The sequence below is a fragment of the Rhinolophus sinicus genome, linkage group LG12 (genome assembly GCF_036562045.2).
Source record: "Rhinolophus sinicus isolate RSC01 linkage group LG12, ASM3656204v1, whole genome shotgun sequence".
Classification (NCBI taxonomy): domain Eukaryota; kingdom Metazoa; phylum Chordata; class Mammalia; order Chiroptera; family Rhinolophidae; genus Rhinolophus; species Rhinolophus sinicus.
In genome coordinates this window covers 65,313,093-65,338,760 of record NC_133761.1, presented here as the reverse complement: position 1 = coordinate 65,338,760, position 25,668 = coordinate 65,313,093, and the positions used below count along the sequence as shown (strand labels likewise).

The 25,668-nt window shown below is 36.4% G+C and overlaps 2 protein-coding genes across 7 annotated transcripts in view; both read right to left on the bottom strand.

Moving 5' to 3' along the window:
- Window positions 1–1,072: 1,072 nt before the first annotated feature.
- Window positions 1,073–4,514, bottom strand: LOC141567937 (complement factor H-related protein 3-like). The gene is made up of 3 exons (XM_074317071.1): window positions 3,840–4,514; window positions 1,704–1,898; window positions 1,073–1,281 (listed from the first exon to the last, which is right to left on the bottom strand). The coding sequence occupies exons 1-3, from the start codon at window positions 3,895–3,897 to the stop codon at window positions 1,088–1,090; spliced, it is 447 nt and encodes a 148-aa protein (XP_074173172.1). The 5' UTR covers window positions 3,898–4,514; the 3' UTR covers window positions 1,073–1,087.
- A 6,049-nt stretch (window positions 4,515–10,563) lies between these two features.
- CFH (complement factor H) overlaps window positions 10,564–25,668 on the bottom strand; it is a 52,715-nt gene continuing 37,610 nt past the window's right edge. For 4 of the 6 annotated variants that reach the window (XM_074317067.1, XM_074317068.1, XM_074317063.1 and 1 more), the window contains 8 exons: window positions 20,186–20,362; window positions 16,122–16,298; window positions 15,454–15,660; window positions 14,600–14,773; window positions 13,745–13,921; window positions 12,541–12,714; window positions 11,438–11,620; window positions 10,564–10,979 (listed from right to left, as the gene is read on the bottom strand). In XM_074317067.1, coding sequence (XP_074173168.1) covers window positions 10,771–10,979; window positions 11,438–11,620; window positions 12,541–12,714; window positions 13,745–13,921; window positions 14,600–14,773; window positions 15,454–15,660; window positions 16,122–16,298; window positions 20,186–20,362 — 1,478 coding nt within the window. In that variant the 3' untranslated portion in view covers window positions 10,564–10,770. The remainder of the gene's footprint in view (window positions 10,980–11,437; window positions 11,621–12,540; window positions 12,715–13,744; window positions 13,922–14,599; window positions 14,774–15,453; window positions 15,661–16,121; window positions 16,299–20,185; window positions 20,363–25,668) is intronic. The other 2 variants (XM_074317066.1, XM_074317064.1) reach the window with 1 other exon arrangement.

Genomic DNA, 25,668 nt, shown 5'->3' with positions numbered 1-25,668 from the left:
CACGGACACAACCTTGTGAGGCTTGTGGAAACACTCAGGGTCTAATGAAAATTCTGGAGATAGAGGCAAATGATGTGAGCTCTACCCTCAAAGTGCCTCTATTTGGGGGTCTTTTTCCAGACTACAACAGCGGAGGAAAAACCCTTGGCAAACCAGAGTATACTGACTAAAGTACACAAAAGTCAGTGATCTCACAGAAGTGGACAGCACTAGAAGTTGAACGTAGAGAACCAGAGGAAGAAATTATGGAATGTAACGTAGAGCTCAACAGATCTGCACAGAAATCACTAGAGTCTTTGGCTGAATATATTACACTACAGTGCAGGGCACAACCCCATGAGAATGGGTAACTGCCAGAGGAAACACCCCACAAATCAAAGATTTCCAGAGCACACACAACACTGGAAAACATTCCGATTTGATCAGAGTGGAACGACGTCTTTAAACACCAGTCCTTAGTAGAGAGACCAGAAGAGGCCTCACTCATCCGCATTCTGAATAAACTAGTCTTAGAGTAAAGGCTCCTAGACCAGCCATAGTAAAGTTTAATTAAGAGCCTTGAAGGGGTCAAGAAGACCCATAACCCACTAAGCCTTCCAAAACGAAATGAAGGCCAGCAACCCGAACCCCCACGACATGCGCCTAGGGGAGGTAACTCAGGTGGCGGCCCTGTCCCTCTTGCTTCTTCATGGCCTCCACTCTTGGACGCTTTTCCTGTGATGCTGTGCTGAACCTTCTCTGCTAGATCCCCGGGCTCCCACAGGGATGCTCTATCCATGGTGACTGTCAACTTCGGTGCTCTTTGTGCCAGGACAATAGAAACCGTGACTGAGCCCCAGGCTGATGTCACGTTATTCCTACATGGACCCACTTTGTCATCATGGGCTGTGTTTCTGACTAAGGTCTCTCAGTCAGCTCATTTGTTTTTCAACATTCGCACCCGGAGTTCAGTGTATCCACTCACACAGTTGGAAGAATAAAAGCAAACAAGTGCACTGGTGGAAAAATAAGCTGCCATGAACATTTTGCCACAGTTATTGTGGGTGAGTCTTAGAAAATCACAGACATCCTGGGATCTCAGACGAGTTTACTTACTGACACGGATGCATCTGGGAGGAGGGGACCAGCCATTCTCCGTACATGTCATTGAGGTCTGCTCCTTGGGAAGGCTGTAGCCGGGATGGCAGTCAACTCTTACAGTATCACCCTGGAAATAATCTTTATAATATTCTTCAGAACGTGGGTCACGTCCATTTTCCACATACCTGAAGAGACATCTTCCTAAGAATTACAAAATGATGCATAAAAACTCATAAATTTGTTCAAGATGGTAAATTAAAAGTTATCTTTACCATATTTAAATTAGAATGCATAAGCATACAAATATAACATATAAAATAAGAAAAACTAAGCTACTAACAAATGTTTCTTACATAATCAATACTCATATCACTTATTTGTAGTTTTATAATTAAAATGTGTAACATAAATAGGTATTCTCGTCAAGTCTCTATTTTTATCTCGTATGTTATATTAATAAAGACTCCTCATAAAAGGAGAATCTATTTTGGTCACTTGCTCATAGAGCCCAGCCTTTGACCTTATTTTTATAACGCAAGGCTTCCTTGTGTTCTCCTGTGTGTTTTTCACTCTCCTCTCTTAGAAATATTTACACATGCACTATTATAAAGAGGTGTACGTACTGCGACAGGGCACTGCTGGTGACCATCCTTCTGCTGTGCAAGTAATGCGATCCCAGAATGATCGTGAGTGAGTCACAAAGTTGTCATTACAGGAGTAATAATACCACTTTCCTACAGCTACTGGGAAGTATGGTTTATATCTATTTTCATTATGTAGGCTTCCATGTTTTATTTCAGGAAAAGCACAGGGTTGAACTGGCAATAAAAACAAACAAACAAACAAAAACAGTATGAATAATGTTTTGCCTTAATAAAAATCCAATGAGAGACAAATTGTTTCATTGATGAGTTATATTTTCTTATTACCATAATTACACTCATTGCATTAAGGTTTCTAGGACAACAAAAGTTATAAAATTCAGATGACGCAATAAGACTTGTTTTGTGATCATTTCACAATATATGCAAATATTGAATCATTATGTTTTGCTCCTGAAACTAATACATTATATGTCAATATTATTAATTAATTAATTAATTAATTATCCTTTTCTTCAAATTGTTCTGCCCGTGGAGGTCTGTTTCATGGTGATAATAGCTGCCTCTTCAAGGGTATCATACTTTCAAAATTCATTTGGACTTGGGCCCTGATGTAACACTAAGGTCACTGACCTACAACTGGTGTCATTACATTTTTTGATTCATGGAATATCCAGATTAAGTGTGGGCCACCTTTACAATGAACTGTGATGGATAAAGAGAGGAATATGATTGTCAGGATAGAGAACACTTGAAAGGGGCTAAAGAAACATCCCTGGGAATAAAATACCCCATTGAATTGAGTGGCATTTTGTGACAGGTGATGGCTTTAGAAAGTTCCAGTGTCTTCAGCACTCCTCCCTCCTAAAAGGGAGCCTAATTGCCTCCCTCCCTCCCCCACACACCTGTACTGGACTCACTGACTCTCTTCTAGACCACGTGTGGCTGAGGTGACAGTGTGTGACCAGGTCACCAGAGGTGTGGAGGCTTCCTCCTCTCTCTCACATCACTGGCCCTTGGGAATCGAGCTGCCAGTCAAGCATCCTATGGAGACCCATGGGTTTAGGCCCTGAGGCTGCTGCCGAAAGCCCAGGAGGGAGCCATCCTGGCAGCCGCCCTCCATGATGGCCGCCGAGGCCACGTCCTGACTCAAGAGCCTGCCTCTGACCTTGGCAGCTAAGCCACTCCCAGACTCCAGACCCAGGGGATTCTGAGGTGATGGATGCACAAGTCGTTCTTATGGGGGAGCTAGGGTGTGGGGGAGCTTTCAATGGGGCTCTCTAGAACTTTCTTGTGGTGTTACTCTTGTTAGCGAAGGAAACAGCTCCAATGAAATAATATGCAAAACCCCGCATGCAACAAATTATGAAATTAATCATGTGCAGTGATGCATATTTTACTCATATCTGGTGTTTAATGAGATGATATAAAGTTCATGAGCGTGTTCAGTTAGGAGAACTGGAAAATGAGAGGATTGGATTATAAACTAAAATGACAGACAGAAAATCATAATGAAGAATTCATAAATTTAATCACAGAAGTGATTTTTTTGAAAACTTCCAAAGTTTCAACATTTGTCCATGATCTCAGAAGACAAATTAAAATGTATTGGGACTACACTGGAAATTAAGAATATATTCCATTTTTATTAACAGCAATATGTCTGTTCCATATAGTGAATTTTGTTAAATATTAATAATGGATAGTGACATTAATGACTTTTAAGAGCTTTATATATTAAAACATAGTAAACTGAATATATTTAAAATGTATGATCTGATGAGTTTTGATATAAGATCCTATAAAATCATCACCATAGGTAAGATCATGTAGAATGCCATTGCTCTCCAAAGTTTCCTGTGCTACAAATAAGAATCCCCCAAACACTCAAGCTTTTCTGTGACACATTTTCATGTCAAGTGTTCATGAGCCTATTCACATGTCTCCCTAGTCAATAGGACTGGCTGTTGACACTGTGGAACTCAGAAGACAGGAAATAATTGATTTTGTTTTCCCCTTAGGTGAATAGGTGATAATTATCCCACATCTAATAATACAGATTATTTGTACCAGTTGATTCATTCAAAAAATAAAGACAAATGGAATAGATAAGTTACACTTAAGAAGGAACTTGAATATAGAGTAGTTTCCACTCACCTTGTGCGTGAGCCCAGGACACCCCCAGGGTGAGGATGACACTGATCAGCAGCAGCATGTCTGCTCTTTCCAATGGTCCCAGGACAAGTTCCCGTCGTGCTGAGTGGGGCTTAAGTCCGCTGCACAGCAGGTATCAAGTGTGATTCTGGATTTAAGGGCTCTGTCAGGAAGCTACTTTATTGAGGTCACTTTGTAAATTTCAAAGTTCGATGAGTTTTACCAAAGCCCTCAATCCCCATTAATGATCAACTACTAATGTGATGGCCAAGATGTCTACTGTAAGTGCTCATCCAACTACTTAAAAATTGAAGAATAGTAAACAATTAATGTATGAAATAAATGCGAAAGGCATGATACTAATGTAAACGAATGGAGGTAAGGACCCTGAAGAACAGATGGGACAAATAGAAGCAGTTGGCAAATGGTGTAAATTAATCTGTCAATATTACATATTGATATAAATTTAAAAAGGCTTATGATAAATAAGATAAAGTAGAATTGGATTAAAAGGAAAACCCAATTATATGCTGTTTCCAAAGAGAGCCATTTAAATGTAAAAACATGACACGTTGAAAGCAAAATGTGGAAAACTGTAAACCTTGTATGAACTCAGCAAACACAAGGTGGAGTGGGTATGGGAACATCAGATAAAACAAACTTCAAAAGAGACTTACCAGAGAATAATGAAAAGCATTTAATAATGATAATAATAATAATGGTAATAATGATAATAAACTAATCCAGGTGATATCAAATTCACAAAAGGAAGGGTAAAAAAAGGCATGAAAATGGTAAGGAAAGATTTAAGTATGAATTTGTCATTTAGAAAAACTTTAAGGCTTCCACAGAAAAGATGAACTAGAGCTAATACACAAAGGGATTTTCTTTATATTGGGAACAAACTTTGGAAAATGAAATTTTAAAACAGTATTATTCTTTATAACTATGAAAAAACATAAAATATCAAGGAATAAATTCAACAAAATATTTGTAACATGTCAAGTCTGAAAACTGAAATACACTGCTAAGAAAAAATTTAAAAGGCAAATGAAATAAGAAATCCATCATATTTATGGATTGGAATACTCACCTTCATTAAGATACCAATTCTCCCCAATCAATTTATGCTTTGAACATGACTCAAGAATAATTCTCTTATTTAACCAAAAAATAATTGACATCATTCAAAAATTCATGTGGAATGCAATCCTGAAAAAGAACAAAATGGATTACTTATAATTCAGGATATCTAAATTTATAATAGTTATTCTATTTATCACAATGTGGACCTGTCATAAAGATAAGCATATTTTCCGTGGAAATCAGTGACACCAGACATACACACCCCCACACATCATTCAGTCGGGAAAGTTTTCTCCAGGAAATGCTGAGGCAACAGCTGGATTTGGGTAAAGTAAACAAAATGAAACCTTGGCCTGTGTCAAGTCTTCAGTCTGGGTGAAGGCCCAGTAGAGGCCAAAGCTCCCAAATCCACAAGGCCCACAGGTCTGTGACTCACCCACAGGGGTCTGGGGAAGGCTCCAAACACCCTTCATTTCCACCACTGACTCTGCAGCACCGTGGGATCTGCTGGGTCATGTGGCCCAAGTGGCAGAGCCTCTTGCATGGCGGCCTGGACCTGTGACAAAGTCTCCTCTTGTTTTGTGCCTCACTTACACCAGTAGCTTCTGGGGACCATTAATACATGGGCTAGAGGAGCGTCCTCAAATGAGGGCTATGTTGCCTCCCAAATCTAAGGAGACCCACTAGGGGTTGTACTTTGGATTTTTAGGTTGTGGGGAAGTGTGTATGCGTATGAGTGTGTTTGTGTGTGTGTGTGTGTGTGTGTGTGTGTGTGTTTCAGCTAAAAGGGCTATCCCAACCTACCCCACATCCCCAATCCCTAGAAATCTCCCTGAGGTACAAGGACCCTGAATAGTTGCTGAATTTATTATATTTCTATCACCAGGCATGCGAACGTCTTACCAGTGAGTCCAGAGCGGCTGCCATTCTTATTCTGTGGGTCCAATGAGCATAATATCACCAGTGGAATGGACCAGAGTGTTTCCTCGTGGACAGGAAAGGAGAGTAAAGTCGCTGAAAGCGAGGTGATGACCTAGGGCTGCATTGTTGATAGACTCCGGAGGTAGGGTGGTGAAGGTGTCCCAATGACCTTCCAACCAGAAGAAAACTGCTTTGGCTGGTCTTCACTGACAAGTATAGAGAAAGCAGCATTCACCAGACGAAGAGCTGCACCCCAGCGTGTCCTAAGATATTACAGGGGCTGGTTCAACTTGCTGATCAATGACACAACATCAGGTAAACTGGTGCATTTGGAGCATCTGGTTACTGTTACAGGCATCCACTGTCAGCTCCAACGTGTATCTGTTTGCTGCACAAGCCACACAGGCAAGTTGATGGGGAGTTAGTGGGAATCATCCCTCCTCCCGGAATCTTGCCAGTCTTGAAATCCATCAGCAGTCAAAGTATTGATTTTACTTTACTATTTATTTGTTGGAGGCAGTTCTGTTGGCTTCGCTTGGACTTTTCCATCATAATTCCCCTCATTCCACAATTACGGGAACCAATGAATTGATGCTTCCTGTTGCTCAGAAATGTACAAAGAACGTCTGAGGAAAACAGTGCAATATTCTTTCTGAAGAATGCAAATGTACACTGGTCCAAAAAGAAAAGTAGCGGAAGTCTCAGCAGCATTGTCAATAATTCTTAAGTTCATAAACACATTTGTGTATACTACAAATTTACTGAGAAAGTTTTCACAAATCCCCTTCTTCTTTATTTCAAAGGAAAAGAACCCAGAATCGAACTTCTTATAATACTATCTCTTTAGAAAACTGGTAAGTACAAAATGTCATGTGTGCTTGAAGAAACACAGGCTCACATTGATAACTCTTGGGGGACAGCCATAGCTTTGGGGTTTTGAGTATCATGATTTCTATATCATTGTTATCCTTTCCAGATCCTTGAAGTTCTGCTCTAGTTTTTTATTAGTTTGTTGTTTTTGAGAGATACAGACCCTTATGGGACTTGACGTGTCCAACTCTAGATGACTCCCTCACTGACACAGGGTTTTCATTTCCTTGTTACTCAGGGATCATGTAGGGTCATGAAGTGTAGAGCTTGATGGCTGCCAGGTCTCCTGATCCTATCCGACAGGACAAGCTGTATTTTACACCCTTAAGCTTTCAGCAAGTCTGAGAAAACTTTGCCAGAAACACCGATTAGTTTCCTGTTAAGATGAATTTCTGAATTAAAGACCACAAGTGATCTTCAACCAAGCAGACACACAATGCAAAGACCCATAGCTTTTATTTTGATTTCGACAAGTTCTTTCTAAAGTTCCTAGAGACAGAGGACAACAGCCAAAAAGCTCTAAAAACAAGGAGACACTTAGGCGACAGCTAGCCCCACCGCGTATTATATTTAAGAGGCCTTTACAATGGTATAGTTGGTGCTGCCCCAGAGTGGACGGATAGAAAGTGGATTATAGTAGAAAGTATAGAAAGGGAAACACACACAAAGAAACTGTTATATGATAAAGATGGATTTTAAACGACTCTAGCAAAAGACAGTGTTTTTAATATGCTTAGATACTGGAGAGTCATTCTGAAAAATAAAATTCATACTCCCACACTCTTTAGTTGTAGAGATCTCCACATAAGAAAAGAAACCCCACACATTCAGCACAAAAACTGTGGGAGCATTTGTTAAGAACAGAACGTTTAAAACTATGACTCAGAACTGGAGTAAATAAAATAAGTAGTAATTATAAGAGCACATCATTCAAAATGTCTGCTTAGATAAATTAACATGAACTCAAAAGCCAAATAACAACTTGGACAATATATGGAATTCCTATCACAGAAATGTGGAAAGTGATAATCTTATGAATTCTAACCAAGGAACAATAATAGGAAAAGGGGACCAGTATCTTAAATAGCAAATTAAGAGAAAAAATTCCAAGCAAATGGTCATTAGATATCTTAAATGCAAACAACCACATTTATAATAAGAAAATACACATTAAAACGATACAGCAATGCCATTTATTATCTAGAAACAGAAAAATATCTAAAAGGTTGACAACTTCCTCAGTTGGCAAACCAAAAAAGGGAGGCCCATTAGGATAGCACAGAATAAGATACAGAATTCTTTGGAAAAGAAGTAGACATAGCTATGAAATTGCCTGGTGATCCATTCATTTTACTTCTGGCAGTTTATCTTGACAGTATGCCCACCTAAGTATATTCATCATAGCACTCATTATCCTGATAGGAAAACAGCAGAAGGCTCAGTGAGATACATTCTCAATGGAAACAGCAAGGGATAGATAAATCAGAAACTGATAAAATTATACCTTTATTAAATGAGGGACCAAGTATGATGGCAGTAAGTCCATCCTGCATAGAACCTTCTCGCATCACTTCAACTTTTAAAACATGTTGGTGTTCTTCATAAACAAACAAACAAAAGCAAAGGTCAAACTAAAAGAGGAAGATGCAGCAAAATCAACAATTGAAAAATATACTAATACAACCATATGTAAAACTCCATTAATTTGGTGAGCGAGCCAACCAGAGATAAGAATTAGTTCAAGTCACTTTTGAGGAGAGTACTGACACTCAGTGTCAAACATCCTGGGGCAAAATGAATGCAAGGCTGTTTTAACCTTCACTCAGTAGTTTAGCTGCTAATAGTAAAGTTTGCATTAATTTTGATGTTATCTTCAGGAAAATTGAAATGTAAGAATAGAGAAGAGGAAGTGAAAATGTATTTCAGAGTTGTTTTTTAATGCTGCACTATGAAGCTTGAAGTTTAATATCCAATAAGCACTAATGAATTTTAAATTTCATTTCTACTTCAAAGATCTGACAACCGGAAGACCCTAGAAGTAAAGACATTTCAACACTATTGAACACCCCCATCCAGCACCACTAGCACACAATTCTTGGGTTCTAAACACTATTCTTCAAAAAAAAAACCCCCAGAAAATGAAAAGCCCTAAAACCCCCCAAAACCAGAAATTGTTGAAAAGTTATATGATTATGGGTGTTGGCCAGGATAAGTGTACAATGAGCCTGGAATATGGCGTTGTGCTACAAAGAAGAGGAATGCTGAAAGACTAATGGGGATATATTCAAAGCAATGAGAATCCAGTTCAAGTAGCACCCGTTAGCTAAATTTGGGATAAGCTGAGCTTCCAACATCGTAATGAATGTAACTGATTGTGACAAATGGAATAAATGAAACTTTATGAATCCCTGCTGACACACATAAAATTTAGAAATAGAAACTCTTTAAGATTATTATGGAAGGTCCTTCCTGTAAGTCCTTACTCCAAATAAATAAATAAATAAATAAATAAATAAATAAATAAATAACAATAAAACAGAAATGAAAGGGCAAAAATAAAGATTTACCATAGCTTTTTAGGTGAAACTTTAAACGGAGCCTGTAAATTCACATTCATCTTTATACAAGAGTGACATTTTATAAACACAGAAAAAAATGATAGAATTGATCTTAAAAATGAATATTTTGTACCCAACAGTGTAATAATTGATTATAGGCAAGTGTCATAGATGCCACAACTATTAAGTGAAAGGTTTTGCAGACATAGTGTATGTTCAAATGTTAACGTCAGTACCAAAGAACTTACCAATTGTAGCAATGTTCCTTTACACGTGAGAATCCTGGCTGTCACCATTAATACAGATTTGCATCAATTGGCTCCTTGGTCACAGCCAGTTTTCTCATTTTAGGAATGCCACTTGATTTGCTGCCACAGGAAGTAACAAGGTATCACTGTAAATTACTTTTAGGTTATTTATGTATTAATTTTCAACTTAAAGTTTACATCTTTTCGTAGAAATTAAAAATGTTTAGTAAACTGATTTTAATTATGTGTTCGAAATGTATGAGCATAGAAATCATATTTTGGACACTTGTGTTTGAATCTTTAAAAAACCGTTTATACCAGCAAAATTATGAAAGTGTTATTAGGTTCTTTGTAGTTCTTGACAGATATTACCTTACTTTCTGTATATATTTATTTTAAATTAACAGAGTCCTGTGCTTCAAAAGTGATATCCGTTAAGGACAGGAAAAGGTGAAAATACAGGTAAACATATAGGAATTGAACACCAATTCTTACCCCGATTTTCTTTAAGTTCAGCTACAGTTATAATGTTTTATTGTACTTCCTGCCAATCTTTGTTCTATGCACAGTTATTCATTGTTCAAAGCATATTGTGTGGATGTGGGTGTATGTTCACACTTGATATTGTATTCTGATCACTTTTCACATCAGTGTTATAATAGGTATGCACCCAATGAGATTCTAATTCTTTTTTATGATTTATGTGAATTATGATGTGGGTGAATGGACATCTTGTACGTCATGTATTTCATCATTTTGGGGTATATTTAGCTATTGAGAGATAAGCAAAACTAAGTAATAAGCTTTTACGTCTTGTGGCTAACACAGGGATGACGTAGTTTGATTTTTATGTGTTTGTGCAGTGATACTATTTGGAAGATGGAGACAAGCCTTTATTTCCATTTCCTCTGGTAAGAGCCTCAGAACACCTCCGAAGTTATGGAGGAAGCTCTGAGAGAGTTTGGAGAATGGTGGATGGTGGCAGGCTCTCAAGTGACTGCATCTAATTTCTGCCCGTAGATGTTTTATGAATAAACACACAGATTTTTGGTTTGTCACAATTTAATGAGATGCTTTTTAGAAGTGATAGATTGGTCTCTCAGATTATATCACATCCTCCATATAATATTTACACAAATTCTGATTTATGAATAAAAATTTCTGATTTTTCAATGCTTGAAAAAAATTGAGAAGAATTGGAATAACAAAAATTCTAAATAAGTGTGCATAGTATAATTTCATGACTTCGTTCTAGCGCCGTCTTCTCACACAAGTGGGATACTCCAGTTTCCCTTCCCGACAGCGTGCTCGAAATGCAGACTTTGGTGAATGTTCACGATACCCCCTTTTACACACAAATTCAACAATATCATCTGTTCTAGAATAAAGCTTTTTCCCATAAGTCCATTTAAACTGTATATTACGTTTTTCCATAATTTCTTCTGATATTACACATGCATCTGAAGGTACAAAAAATGAACAGAGAACATTAAGTAGAATACAAACATTTTCCGCAGATTTTCAGACTTTCAGACAGAATTCTCTATATTTGGCAAGGAATTCCTTCTCAAACCTTTTCAAGAAAAACTTATTGAAAATCCATCATTTACATATGAATCATTACACACAAGTAATTATGTAAAACTGAGGAACCATGCTTAACGTGTGAGAATTAACTGTCATAATCAAACATTTGTAATGTCAATTATCATAGAAAGAGCTGTTATTAAAGAATCCCTTTTGCTGTTGTTGCTTAATTAAGAATTTTTAAATTATTTCTTCACATATGCATATTTGGTAGACAAGCAATCGGTAGAATTGTTGTATATTAATTCATCAAAACTTGATTATAAACAGGAAAACATCACACTCATTACACTGATTTTCTCAGAACCCACGAGAACATCGAAGTACTCACCTAAGCATTTTGGTGGTTCTGACCACTTTCCATCTCTACATGTTATCTGCTTGTTTCCCTGAAGTTCATACAAGTACTGGCATTGGTATTCAACTGATGACCCTGGAGCATATTCTGCTGCTGGGAATGTGGTGATGTCTCCATTTTGAATAGGTGGAGGGACCCCACATTTTCCTTTAGACTCTAAGAAAAGATATTATTTGATTTATTGAGAGACCAAAGAAAAACACAGTTTAACATAAGCAAATAAAAACATAGCAAAATATGTAATATGAAGACTTGTGATTTCTGATGACAGAAAAGACTCACTGAAGTAATTTTAATCACTTACACTGAGAATCACCCCACATGAAAGCACATGTGAAACATTAACAAATACGTTCATTGTTTTCATATATCTCTTGGCCGTTTGTATTCTTCTTAGGAGAAGTTTCTGCTCATGTCCTCTGCCCAGTTTTTAATTGAACAAGACCCTGGTATTTGTGGTCTGCAGAAACCTCACTTCATACTTGAAAACATAGGTAGGCTCAAAGTAAAACACTGGGAAAAATATACACCATGCTGAAGTTTAAGTGGATAATACCATATATCCTTTGTTGGTACCCCGTGTTTCCTGAACCCTAAACCCTGGAGTGCCCCATGCCAGGTTCTCAGAACTTTTTTCTATATACACCAATTGCCTGGGTGAGATCAGCCAGCATCCCACCTTTAAATATAACCCATATGCCAAAGAACCCCAAATTTATATCCCATTCTATTGTCCGCCCCAGCTAGTCCAGGTCTCAAAGTGGAATTCCATAGGTCTGCCAAACGGACTTAAGGTGCCTTTAATATAGTTTTTCCTCGGGAAAAACTGAGTGTCTTAATGCTTAAGATGGGGAATGTTCCATGATTCCAACTATTCTACTCTGGTTGAAGCTTTCGTAATATCAATAGACCATATTTTTCAATCAGCCCATAAAAAGACTTGGAATTTAAGCACCATCATTTTATTGCACTAAAATTTTTTACTGCATAAGAAACTAGTTCACTATGTATTTATGTCAACACATATTGTCCTTAATATATTCTCTAAAATTAGGGAAGAGAAGTAAGATGCTGACCTTTGCACTGAGGTGGTTCCGTCCAGGTTCCATTTAAACACATCACTTCTCTGTTCCCAAATAGGGTCAAAGGCCCGATGCACTCATAATGTACGGTGTCGCCCGGTAGATACTTCGGCATCTCGTCTACTAGACGAGCATTTTCCACTGCGGGAGGATTCGCACAGGAAACATCTGAATAGGAAGAAAGAACATGTGTCTAATGTAACGACCATTTTGAATGCAAATGAACAAAAGGAATTCCGATATATGCGTTATTTCAGGGGAGCTTTAAAATCAATGGGTAATCTGTCACGAAAAAATAATAATTTTCTAAATTTACATGTAAAATTGAGAAAAGGAAATAAACAATACATTTTTTTAGAGATTTAAGCTTCTGTACATTAAATTACTCTCCCATCCCTTCTAGAAGTTTAAAAAACATCTTTGAGGCCAACAAAAATGACATTCTTTCTGGACATTTTTCTTTGAGTTTAATAAAATAAATATTATACATTACATAAATTCAAAATGAATGTACAACCGCAAGAAACTCATAATAAAGAGATTATTTGACAAGAAAATATTAGTTTTCAATTGTCATGTACAATTGAATTGTAATTTTATGCTCTTACAAAAATAAACACAAGTACACACTTCCTTAGAGAAAAGTCAAGAATTAACCCGCGTTGACGAGCACCATTGTTGAAGGAAGATGATGTACAGTCAATGGACCCAAAAAATACGAGTTGTGAAAACATAAGAAAAAAATAAATGTGTAATTGATAAAAACACTGCAGTGATTCTGCGGAGGGGGCAATGTTTAAGGCACCACCGTGAGGCAAGTGTAATTCCTCAGAGAGATTCAGGGAGATATGAAGTCATAATCGGCTATCGTGAGGGTTCCCAAACTAAGGTGCGGGTGGACTCTTTTTGGAATTGTTACAAGTCTCAGGCACATACGTCGAGTCTTTGACTCTGAGTCTGAATGTACCTGTGAACTTGCATTTGCATTTCTATCAACATCCCAGAAGATGTAGTGCCTGCTGTCCCTGGACCGCACTCTGAGAACGAAGGGGCGAGGAGACTAACGATAGTGTACACGTGCCATCCCTTTCCTGGAGGCATAAACGTTCTTTGACTTGGCCTAAAACATAACTATGCCTGCTTTTCAATAGTGCTAGAAGTAATTTAACAAATAAATTTTAAAATGTCATCAACTTACCTCTGCATGTTGGTTCCCCTATCCATTTGCCCTTAATACACTGTACAATGTTGGATCCTTCCATTTGGTAATATTTGTCACATTCATAAGTCAGTTCTTCTCCTGAACTATATGATTTCTTCTGGTTACTCACGAGTCTGGCATGACCAACCGTGGGTGTGTCAGTACATTCGACTTCTGAAAGGAAAACAATATACATTTGTTCAGCAAATCATTAAAAATACCCAATGGCCAATGATTATAGTAGGAATAATAGTTAGGCACATATTAAACCACTGAATGCTGTACAATGTTTTTCCTTTAACGTGAAAATGTTAGCAGTCTTGACTTAATGACATGGACTGATTCTGCATTTATCAGAAGTGTAACAAGGGAGCAGTGATATCAAAGCCTGGAGAGATATGGATGCAGGTAACGCTTGAGACCAAACTTCTTCCACTCCCATTCTTACTTGCCCATACAGCCCTCCTGCGTTATGACACATTGTTACTGTTTGCTTCTGTCAAAATCTGTTTCCACAATTATGTCAAATATGTTAGAAATGATTTGTTTATAAGGCTACATCTGAGAAACCAACAGTAAATTGATAACAATGAGATTGGTGACACAGGATGAGAGATGAGAAACCTGAGAATGTTCCTCAGAGCACGTCGAAAGTGCACAAAAGGAGATGTCACAATGAAATATTCTGGCTCATGTCATTGAACTTTTCTGACTACTAGGGCTAATTAATTCTCTTCCAGAACCCAGAGCTCCCCAGAATTCCCGTGTTAAATTCTGAACTCATATTGGTGTCATTAGTGTTCTAAACTAAAGATATTTGTCAGCCTCAGAATAAAATGATATACACTATACTTATGCATTCTGGTGGAGCGGACCATCTTTCTCCAATACATTTTACAGATGGAGGTCCATCAATCTCAAATCCTTTGGAACACCTGTACATTACTTCTACTCCATACCGGTAACTGTTCAACTTATTAGTTACAGTACCATTCCCAATCAAAGGTGGTGGTCCGCAAGGAAGACCTAAAAAAAGAAGAAAGAGTGACTGCATATTGCACTAACTCTGAAATCAATCTTATATACTGGTTGTCAGACATCGTACTTATTTTGAAATGAAATGACCACACAGGAGCTAATATATTACAGAGAAGGTGCACAAATGCTTCCTGAGACCACCATTGTGGTGTGCGACCAACTGTAACTTGACCAAGACCTCGAGAATAAATATATCAACATATTTATGCGTGGGACTATCAACGCTGCTATAGCCAATCGTGAGTCATGAAGGGAAACACACTGAGAAGTAATCATCTTAAGGAAAAGTGCCATAAATTGTAAGAAATCATAAAGAACATTGTAAGAAGAAGATAAATGTTTTTTAAATACCTAGTGGTGAACCATTCACTACCTATATGAATATGTAGGAATATGAATAAATATACTTAGATGAATAGGTAGGTTTAATTTCACTACACAGCCTTTAGTATAAAAAATACTAGAACTAGAAGTGATTTCATAATGAGCCAACTAATAAAAATAGGATTGATACAGTCATGCAAATAGTTTGGTAATTTATGTAAAAATATATAAATGGTTTTATATATTCAGAATGCTAAAGAATTGTGTCTCATGACTTTGAAGACAATTGGGTATTTTAATGACTTGCACCAAAAATGGAATTTTAGTTTGCACGCTGTCCTTACCTATACACCGAGGTGGAGAAGTCCATGTTCCCATGTGGCATGTTATCCCATCTTCAGCAGATATCCTGAAACCGTCTTCACAAATGTAATTTAATTTGGTGCCATGTGTGTAAGTGTGGGGTTCATCTTTTTCTTCTCCTTCTGAAGAGATAGATGATTTCACGGTTCCATGTTCGATGGGAGGTGGCTGAGAACATGGAAGTTTTTCTATATGAAGAACAGAGATCAAAGAATCAAGCACAGAGATAAATGTTTCAATTGCGAAATAAAATCAAATGCTACTTGGGATTTTGAACTAAGGATAATTTGAACAAATTAAGTTATGTAAAACCTGAAAAGTATTTAAAAGTTGCAAGGATATACGTCTGCCTAAAATTGATGCTACCACCCGCTTGTTCCAAATGCCCTTCCCTTCTTGTCCTGTTCCTAGGGGAGGACACTACACATAAACAGCAATTGTATCTGGCATTTACACACTGAGCTAAAGTTTTTGTGTCTGTTCATTTCACAGTGAAAGTGATTGAATTTGTGCACCTAGACTGTAATTTCCCGTTGCAGGATGCGGTGGAATAGCTATGGAGAGAGCTCTGCATCCGGCTCCTTTACTCAAAGCACAGGGAGGTTTACCCTCCTTACGAAGAAGATGACAGCAGGTGAGGACCACTGACCAACACAGCGTGGAATCGACTGCCATATTCCATCCTTGCACTCAATTTCTTCTGGTCCCTGAATGAGAGAGTTTTCTTGACACAGAATAGATATTTTTTCTCCATCCTGATAATTCACTGTAGTTGTCATGTTTTCAGTTTTGGGAATCTGTGGTGGAGGTGGACATCTTCGTACTTCTAAAAATATTAAAATTACATTTCTTGATGAAAAGTCGTAAGTTAAAAGGACAATTCAGTAAACAGAAATGTCAGTAATAATATATCCTAAAAGACCGAATTATAATGCAATGGTCTTTTTTATGTTCTTTGGGTGTATGTCTTTTATTTTGCTTTCATTTTGTTCTTTGTTCTATTACGCTTGTTTTAAAGCTATAAATATCTACACTTTTGCTGTATCTCATAGATTTCAATGTGCACTGCAGTCATTGCCATTTTATTTAAACTATTGCTTTTTGGTAAATGATTGACAAAGCACTTTTTCAGTTTTCCATATTTGTGAGCTGGATGAATAAGGTCTGTAGGTCTCTAATTTTATTATTTTTGCTTTCAATTTGGAGAGGGGTTTAAGGACTTTTTTAACTGAAATTTGTTTGGAATTCCATTATCACATGGAAATGATCCATCGTTTTAAGTTTATTGATTCTATTAAAATAGGACAACAAAGATTGTAAGACAAGGAGTATTACAAATGTTATAAAGAATTATTTTATAATCATAAAAATTAATTCACAAGCACAAAGCAGTTATATATGTATCTAAAATATTTCAAATAGGCAAAGCGAAGATGAACAGAACTAAAAAAATAAATATTCAATTCCACAATTCTACTTATTAATACTGATAGGCTTCGGATTCTAATAGGACAGCCAGACAAAATTTTAAAAAAGACATCGAAAATTTTAACACAAATGTGAACCTTTTTCAGTAGGACTGAAAACTAGAGTCTACATCTGCTTTCATATTAAAATGGAACCATCGAAAAGATGGAAAATGTGTGGTACAAAAACAGAAACATGAATAAATTTCAAAATGCTGAAATCTTACCCAGTACAAGCTCTGACAAGAGAATTACATTAGAATCAATAAGAATAAATTATGCAAACACAGGATATTCATCAATTGTGCACATTGAACATGTGTAGTTCTTTATACACTAATGATTCCACAATAAAAGTGGTAAAGGAAAATAAATATTTGGAAATTGAATAACAGACTTCTATATAAGTGACAGGGTAAAGGAGAAATCACATGGTGTAGCAGAAAATATTTCACACTGACTTAAAGTAAAATGGAAGTGAAATATTTTGAGACACAGCTAAGCACTTAGAAGAAAAAAAATGGAGTTTTACATAAGATTTCTATTTTAAAAGTAGGATGGTTTAAACCCATGTTTTAATTTTCTACATTAAAAAGTGAGAAGAGAGTAAAATGAAAATCAAAATATTCAGAAGGAAGGAAACCATAAGTCCAGAGAGAGGAGAAAATTGAAAAAATTGAGAAAGACAAATAGGAAAGAAAAACAGAAAATTAATAAAGCTTGCTAAAATAGTGAATGTGAATTAAGCTAAAAAATAGAAAAGAGAGGAAATGGAGAATATTAACAGTGCTTAAAATGGTTTTTTCAAAATATTAGTAAAATGTAAAAACAAAACAAAACCAAACAACACCCTATGAAGAATGATCGGGTACTTGAGAGAAACAAGTATCAACCTCAGTATGAAAGGAGTGACACCAGGGAAGACACTGCAGAGGCAAGAGGGAGAGTGAAGACTCTGACTATTAACCAATAGAAAACCAGCCAATTGATAAATTGGGTGAAATGGAGCTATTTCTTCAAAAATACAACTTCCTTCCATTGACAGCAGAGAAAATTTGAATAGACCACCGCCTATTAAAGAAATTGAATTGTTCATCAAGAAAACCTTCCAAATAAACATCAAACTACCCATCAGATGCCTTCACAGGTGAATTCTGTCAATCCTTTAAGGGAAAATTAATACAATAACACTATGTGTAATGATATCACACATGTACTTTCAGACACAGTGGGGCAGAGAACACGTCTCAGTGGGTTTTTATGAGGCCATCATATCCCTGATAACAAAACCTGGCAGTGACATTGCAAGGAAAAGTAATTGTAGACTAATATCCTCCATGAATATAGACGCAAAAATTCTTAAAAATATATCAGCAGAAAGAGTACATGGAAATCGAGAAAGAATAACGTATCACCACCAAGTATAGGAATGAGATTTATTCAGCAATCAAAAATTTATATATGTAATTCACTGTATTAACAGAATTAAAAAACACATATTATCCTATGAATAAATGCATAAAGAGCATTTAAAAACATTCAGCAGCAGTTGATAATGAAAGTCCTTACTCAGCTAAGTGGGAAGAGAAGGAAATTCCTTTAATCTGATAAAGGGCATGTAGAAAAGTCCTCAACTAACACAACACTTGTGGTAAGATGCTGAATACGCTATCCAGTGGTCAGGAACAGGATAAAGATGTTTGTTTTCATCACTTCCTTTCAATAGTTCATTGAAGGGCCTCATGAGTGCCATAACACAAACAAACAAAATATCAAAAATAGAAAGGGACTGACAGAAATAAAATACTGTATTCGCAATGATACACTTGCTTAAGGAAAATTGTAACAGATCTTCAAAATAGCACCTAAAATGAATGACATAATAGTATAGTTTCAGAGTATAAAATCATACACAAAAATCGAGTGGATGACTTTATATGTGCAGAAAAATTGGGAAAACATAATTATGAAAAATTGCATGTTAATATTAAAAATACAAAATATAAATACAATTTTAGAATAGTAAATTATCTACCCTTAAATTATTGTTGGGAAAATAGAAGCATAAATAAATAATTGAAGAGATAATGTTTACGGTTTGAAAACTCAATGTGGCTAATATGTCAATTCTTAATTTATATATCATTATACATGCCATTTCTTTTATTATACAAGCTGATATTGTATAGAAATTGATAAGCTTTCCCTGAAATTTCTATATTAAAGAAAACAACAGAATGATTTTAAAAATCTTGAATAGGAGGAGCATAATTGGAGAAAATGTATCGGACTTCAAGACTTAGTATGAAGCTATAATTATGAAGGATACGTGGCAGGCATAAGGATAGATAAATGAATAAATGGACCAAATAGAGGGGCCAGAAATAAACCATCACTTCCATAGTCAATTGATTTTCATTTGACAGTCTTTCTCACCCACAGTAGTAGAATAATTGGATGTTCATATACAAAAAAGGACTTCATTCCCTATTTCACACCACACTTAATAATCAATAGAAGATAGATATATACCTAAATATTAAGGTAAAACTATAAAGCTTCAAGAAGAAAATGTAGACAAACACTTGTACTTCACTGCCTGTAAATATTACTTGTTGCCTTTAAGACGATCTAAAGATGAGTGGAATTGTAGACAGTAGATTTGTTTTTGTATTTGTATGAAACTACTTTCTGTATATTGTAGGCCAGAGGAAATTGGTAAAAATGCTGAGGTGAGTGAGTCAAGGTGCCCTCCAGTTGGAGAAGAATGAACCCCATGCTATCGGAATTGGTGGTGACAACGTGACTCAGAGTTTTCAAGGTAGATATAGAGAAACAAATAGATAAATGGATGACTAGATATGCACATACATAGATAGATACCTAGAGAGACAGATGGACAGGTAGATACTTACATAGATACTAGATACACACATAACAGCTATAGGCACAGGCACATTTGTAATATAAGAAATTGGAAGCAAATGGGATCCCAACAGTAAGAGGACACCTACTGCCCAGATATTAACTTACAGCCACCACATTTCTGGGTGGTTTGTTATATAGCTGACTAATGCATAGGACACAATTATTATTTAGAAACAGTCTTTTTGTTGCTTTCTAAATTACATTGCAGCTTGAAAATTACTTGTAGTAATAAACAGTTTAAAATATTTTAAAAGACACAACGAGACTCTTTTTACAAAGTAGGAAGAAATAAATTTTGAAAATGTTATAAACAGCTTACCTGTGCAGGTTACTTCGGGATCCCATTCTCCATTTTTGCAGATTGAGTGTCTGTGTTCTGATTTTCCTCTACATGTGTAAGTTACGATCATATTATGGGTATAGTCATCATTATCTGATAGGTTTGTCTCCCGTGCAATTGACTTTGATAATTTACACTTCTTACGTTCATCTGTTTCTATAATTTGAAAATATTACCATGAAAAAACTAATGATAAGAATCAAACCAAGTAATACAAAAAATAGCTACAAAATCAATAGAACAATGAAATTAGAATGTATGCCTAGAAATTCCACCAACAAAGCTATCCCTGATCATGTTGCATGAGATGGGCTATTCTGTATGGACATAGTCCTATCTACAGTCATGAAATTTCATAGAAAATATCCATCATGAAGACATTTTTGAATTTAATAACTAATTGTATATTTTAAACATTTTCATTAAATTTATTGGGGGTGACACTGGTTAGTAAATTACATAGGTTTCAGGTGTACAATTCTGTAATACATCAGCTATATATTGTATTGTGTGTTCACCACCCAGAGTCAGTTCTCCTTCCGTTACCATATGTAACCCCCTTTAAGCCTCTTCTAACATCCCCCTCCCTCTGTAATCACTAAACTGTTGTCTGTGTCTGGTTTTTGTTTATTTGTTTTCTTGGTCTTTCCTTGCTTTCAGTTTTACATCCCACACATGAGTAAAAGAATATGATTGTCAACTTTCGTACTTTGGGGACTCCAGAGCAACAGAGCAGTTGATAATGAAAGTCCTTACTCAGCTAAGTGGGAAGAAAAGGAAATTCCTTTAATCTGATAAAGGGCATCTAGAAAAATCCTCAAACATTACACTTGTGGTAAAATGCTGAATACACTATCCAGTGGTCAGGAACAGGATAAAGATGTTTGTTTTCATCACTTTCTTTCAATGGTTTATTGAAGGGCCTCATGAGTGCCATAAAACAAACAAACAAAATATCAAACTAAAAAGGGACTGGCAGAAATAAAATATTGCATTTGCAATGATACACTTGCTTAAGGAAAATTGTAACAGATCTGTAAAATACCACCTAAAATGAATAATATAATAGTACAGTTTCAGAGTATAAAATCAATACACAAAAATTAAGAGGATGTCTTTATACGTGCAGAAAAATTGGGAAAACATAATTATGAAAAATTGCATGTTAATATTAAAAATATAACATATAAATACAATTTTAGAATAGTAAATTATCTACACTTAAATTATTGTTGGGAAGCTGGCCTGCCTAGGGTGGGGCAACCACATCTGCAGCTGCAGAGACGCAGGGGATCCCAGGATGGAAGAGAGAACACAAAAGCCAAGAGGGCCCAGTTTAAGAGGCACAAGATTCAACATACCCAGAGGCCAACTCCAGAGCAAACCAGAATACTACCGGGTTTGACCTACAAGTGACACACCCAGAGGGGATTCTTTACAGGCACAAGAGCCCATAGAGGCCAAACCACATTTAAGCGGTCAACCCTCCCGCAGCAGCAGAACACCCTGCGGGGGGCAGAGCCAAGTCTCACAACTAGTCAGCCTAGGAGTTAATCTCACCTACTCACAAGCGAAAAGCAATTAAAGATCTTCTTTAACAGGACAATATACACAACACAAGAGTCACCTTTGGAGCACACGCAGAGGAGAAGAACGAAGTAGTGCAAGTCAAATATAATGGACACATACTACATAAGATAACCCAGCAAGAACTAAGAACTCTAGGGGATCTACCTAATACATCGAAGCAAACACAGAGTCAGCCAGAATGGGGAAACAAAGAAACACGTCCCAAATAAAAGAACAGAAGAAACCTCCAGGAATGGAACCAAATGAAACAGAGGTAACCAACCTATCAGAGACAGAGTTCAGAACACTGATGATAAGAATGTTTAAGGAACTTAGAGACGACATCAAGAAGGATGTAGAAATGATAACGGACAACCAGTTAGAACTAAAGAACACAATTACTGAAATAAAGAACTCACTTAAAGGAATTAACAGCAGGTTAGATGAAGCAGAGGATCGAATCAGCGACTTAGAAGACAAGTTAGCAGAGATCACCCAAACAGAACAACAGAAAGAAAAAAGAATAAAAAACAATGAAGATGGTTTAAGAGACCTATGGGATAACATCAAGCGCAACAATATGCGCATCATAGGAATACCAGAAGGTGAAGAGAGGAAGCAAGGGATTGAGAACATATTTGAAGTAATAATGTCCGAAAACTTCCCTAACCTGATGAAGGAAACCAACATACAAGCCCAGGAAGTGCAGAGAGTTCCAACCAGGATAAACCCAAACAGGTCCACACCAAGACACATTATAGTTAAAATGGCAAAGGTTAAAGACAAAGAGAGAATCCTAAAAGCAGCAAGAGAAAGACAGAGGGTTACATACAAGGAACTCCCATAAGACTATCAAATGACTTTTCTGCAGAAACATTGAAGGCCAGGAGGGAGTGGCAGGAGATACTCAAAGTGATGGAAAACAAAGGCCTACAACCTAGATTGCTTTATCCAGCAAGGCTATCATTTAAAGTTGATGGAGAGATAAAGAGCTTCCCAGAAAAGAATAAGCTAAAGGAATTTATTACCACCAAGCCAGCATTGCAAGAAATACTAAAAGGACTTCTGTAAATAGAAGAAAGATGAAAACAATCTAACTACAAATTTAAAAATGGCAATAACTATGTACCTATCAATAATCACTTTAAATGTAAATGGATTAAATGCTCCAATCAAGAGACATAGGGTGGCTGAGTGGATAAGAAAGCAAGACCCTTGTATATGCTGTATACAAGAGACTCACCTCAGATCAAAAGACACACACAGGCTGAAAGTGAAGGGTTGGAGTAAGATATTTCATGCAAATGGAAATGAGAAATAAGCTGGAGTTGCAATACTTATTTCTGACAAAATAGACTTTAAAATGAAGAAAATATTAAAAGACAAAGATGGGCACTATATAATAATAAAGGGATCGATCCGACAAGAGGACATAACCCTAGTAAACATCTATGCACCCAACATAGGAGCACCTAAATATATAAAACAGATATTGACTGACATAAAGACAGAGATCAACAGTAACACTATCATAGTAGGGGACTTCAACACACCTCTGACAACAAGGGACAGGTCTTCCAGACAGAAAATCAATATGGAAACAACAGCCTTAAATGATACATTGGACCACTTGGATTTAATCGATATTTTCAGAGCATTTCACCCCAATGCTGCAGAATACATGTTCTTCTCAAGCGCACATGGAACATTCTCCAAGATAGACCATATGTTAGGCCACAAAACAAGTCTTGATAAATTTAAGAAAATTGAAATCATACCAATTATCTTCTCTGACCACAGTGCTATGAAATTAGAAATGAACTACAGGAAAAAAACTGGAAGACACACAAATTCATGGAGGCTGAATAATATGTTACTAAATAATGATTGGGTCAAGCAGGAGATCAAGGAAGAAATCAAAAGATATCTTGAGACAAACGAAAATGAAAATACGACGACCCAAAATCTATGGGGCCGCGAAAGCAGTCCTAAGAGGGAAGTTCATAACATTGCAGGCCTACCTAAAGAAACAAGAAACATCACTAATCAACAGTTTATCTTCACACTTAAGGGATCTGGAAAAAGAACAACAAAATAAGCCCAAAGGGAGTACAAGGAAAGAGATAATAAAGATCAGAGCGGAAATAAATGAAATAGAAACCAGAAAAACAATACGAAAGATCAATAATCCAAGAGTTGGTTCTTAGAGAAGATAAACAAAATTGACAAACCTTTAGCCAGACTCATTAAAAAAAGAGAGAGAGGACCCAAATTAATAAAATCAGTAATGAAAGAGGAGCAGTGACAACAGACACCGCAGAAATACAAAAAGATTTAAGAAATTACTATGAGCAACTGTATGCCAACAAATTTGACAATCTGGAAGAAATGGACAATTTTCTAGAAGTGTACAACCTTCCAAGGCTAACTTAAGAAGAAACAGAAAACCTGAATAGACTGATTACCACCAGGGAAATTGAATCAGTAATCAACAATCTCCCAACAAACAAAAGCCCTGGACCAGATGGTTTTACAGGTGAATTTTACAAAACGTTCAAAAAAGAATTATCACCTATTCTCCTCAAGCTCTTCCAAAAAATCCAGAGGGAGGGAAGACTCCCAAACACTTTTTATGAAGCCACTATCACCCTGATCCCAAAATCAGACAAAGACACCACAAAAAAAGAAAACTACAGGCCGATATCGCTAATGAACATAGATGCAAAAATCCTCAACAAAATATTAGCGAACAGAATTCAGCAATACATTAAAAGATCATACACCATGATCAAGTGGGATTCATCCCTGGTATGCAAGGGTGGTTCAACATCCGCAAATCAATTAATGTGATACACCACATTAACAAAATGAAAAATAAAAATCACATGATCATATCAATAGACGCAGAAAAAGCATTTGATAAAATTCAGCAGCCATTCATGATAAAAACCCTTAAGAAAGTGGGAATAGAGGGATCATATCTCAACATAATAAAGGCCATATATGATAAACCCACAGCTAACATCATACTCAATGGGGAAAAGCTAAAACCATTCCCCTTAAGATCAGGAACAAGGCAAGGTTGCCCACTTTCTCCATTTCTATTCAACATAATATTGGAAGTTCCAGCCACTGCAATCAGACAAGAAAAAGAAATAAAAGGCATCCAAATAGGTAAAGAGGAAGTAAAATTGTCATTATACGCAGATGATATGATACTATATATAGAGAACCCTAAAGACTCCACCAAAAAACTATTAGAGCTGATAGATGAATTTAGTAAAGTAGTAGGATACAAAATTAATAGTCAGAAATCAGTTGCATTTGTATATACCAATAATAAAACATCAGAAGGAGAAATTAAAAAAGGAATCCTATTTACAATTGCTCCAAAGACTATAAAATAACCTGGGAATAAATTTAACCAAAGCAGTAAAAGATCTGGACTCAGAAAATTATAAGACACTGAAGAAAGAAATGAAAGAAGATACAAATAGATGGAAACACATACCATGTTCATGGATAGGAAGAATTAATATAGTTAAAATGTCCATACTGCCTAAGGCAATATACATATTCAATGCAATTCCTATCAAACTACCAACGACATTTTTCACAGAAATAGAACATATAATCCTAAAACTTATATGGGACCATAAAAGACCCAGGATATCCTCAGCAATCTTGAGAAATAAGAACAAAGTTGGAGGTATAATGATACCTGACATCAAATTATACTAAAAGGCTACAGTAATCAAAACAGCATGATATTGGCATAAAAACAGACACATAGATCAATGGAACAGAATAGAGAGTCCAGAAATAAATCCATGTCTATATGTCCATTTAATCTACGACAATGGAAGCAAGAATATACGGTGGGGTAAAGACAG

Excerpts from the sequence above, each read along its gene's own strand:
- LOC141567937 (XM_074317071.1), bottom strand. The coding sequence starts at position 3,897 with ATGCTGCTGCTGATCAGTGTCATCCTCACCCTGGGGGTGTCCTGGGCT. Across the intron at positions 1,899-3,839 it reads GTCCTGGGCTCACGCACAAG|TTCAACCCTGTGCTTTTCCT; the intron begins GTGAGTGGAAAC and ends TTTTATTGCCAG. Across the intron at positions 1,282-1,703 it reads ACCAGCAGTGCCCTGTCGCA|GAAGATGTCTCTTCAGGTAT; the intron begins GTACGTACACCT and ends TGTAATTCTTAG.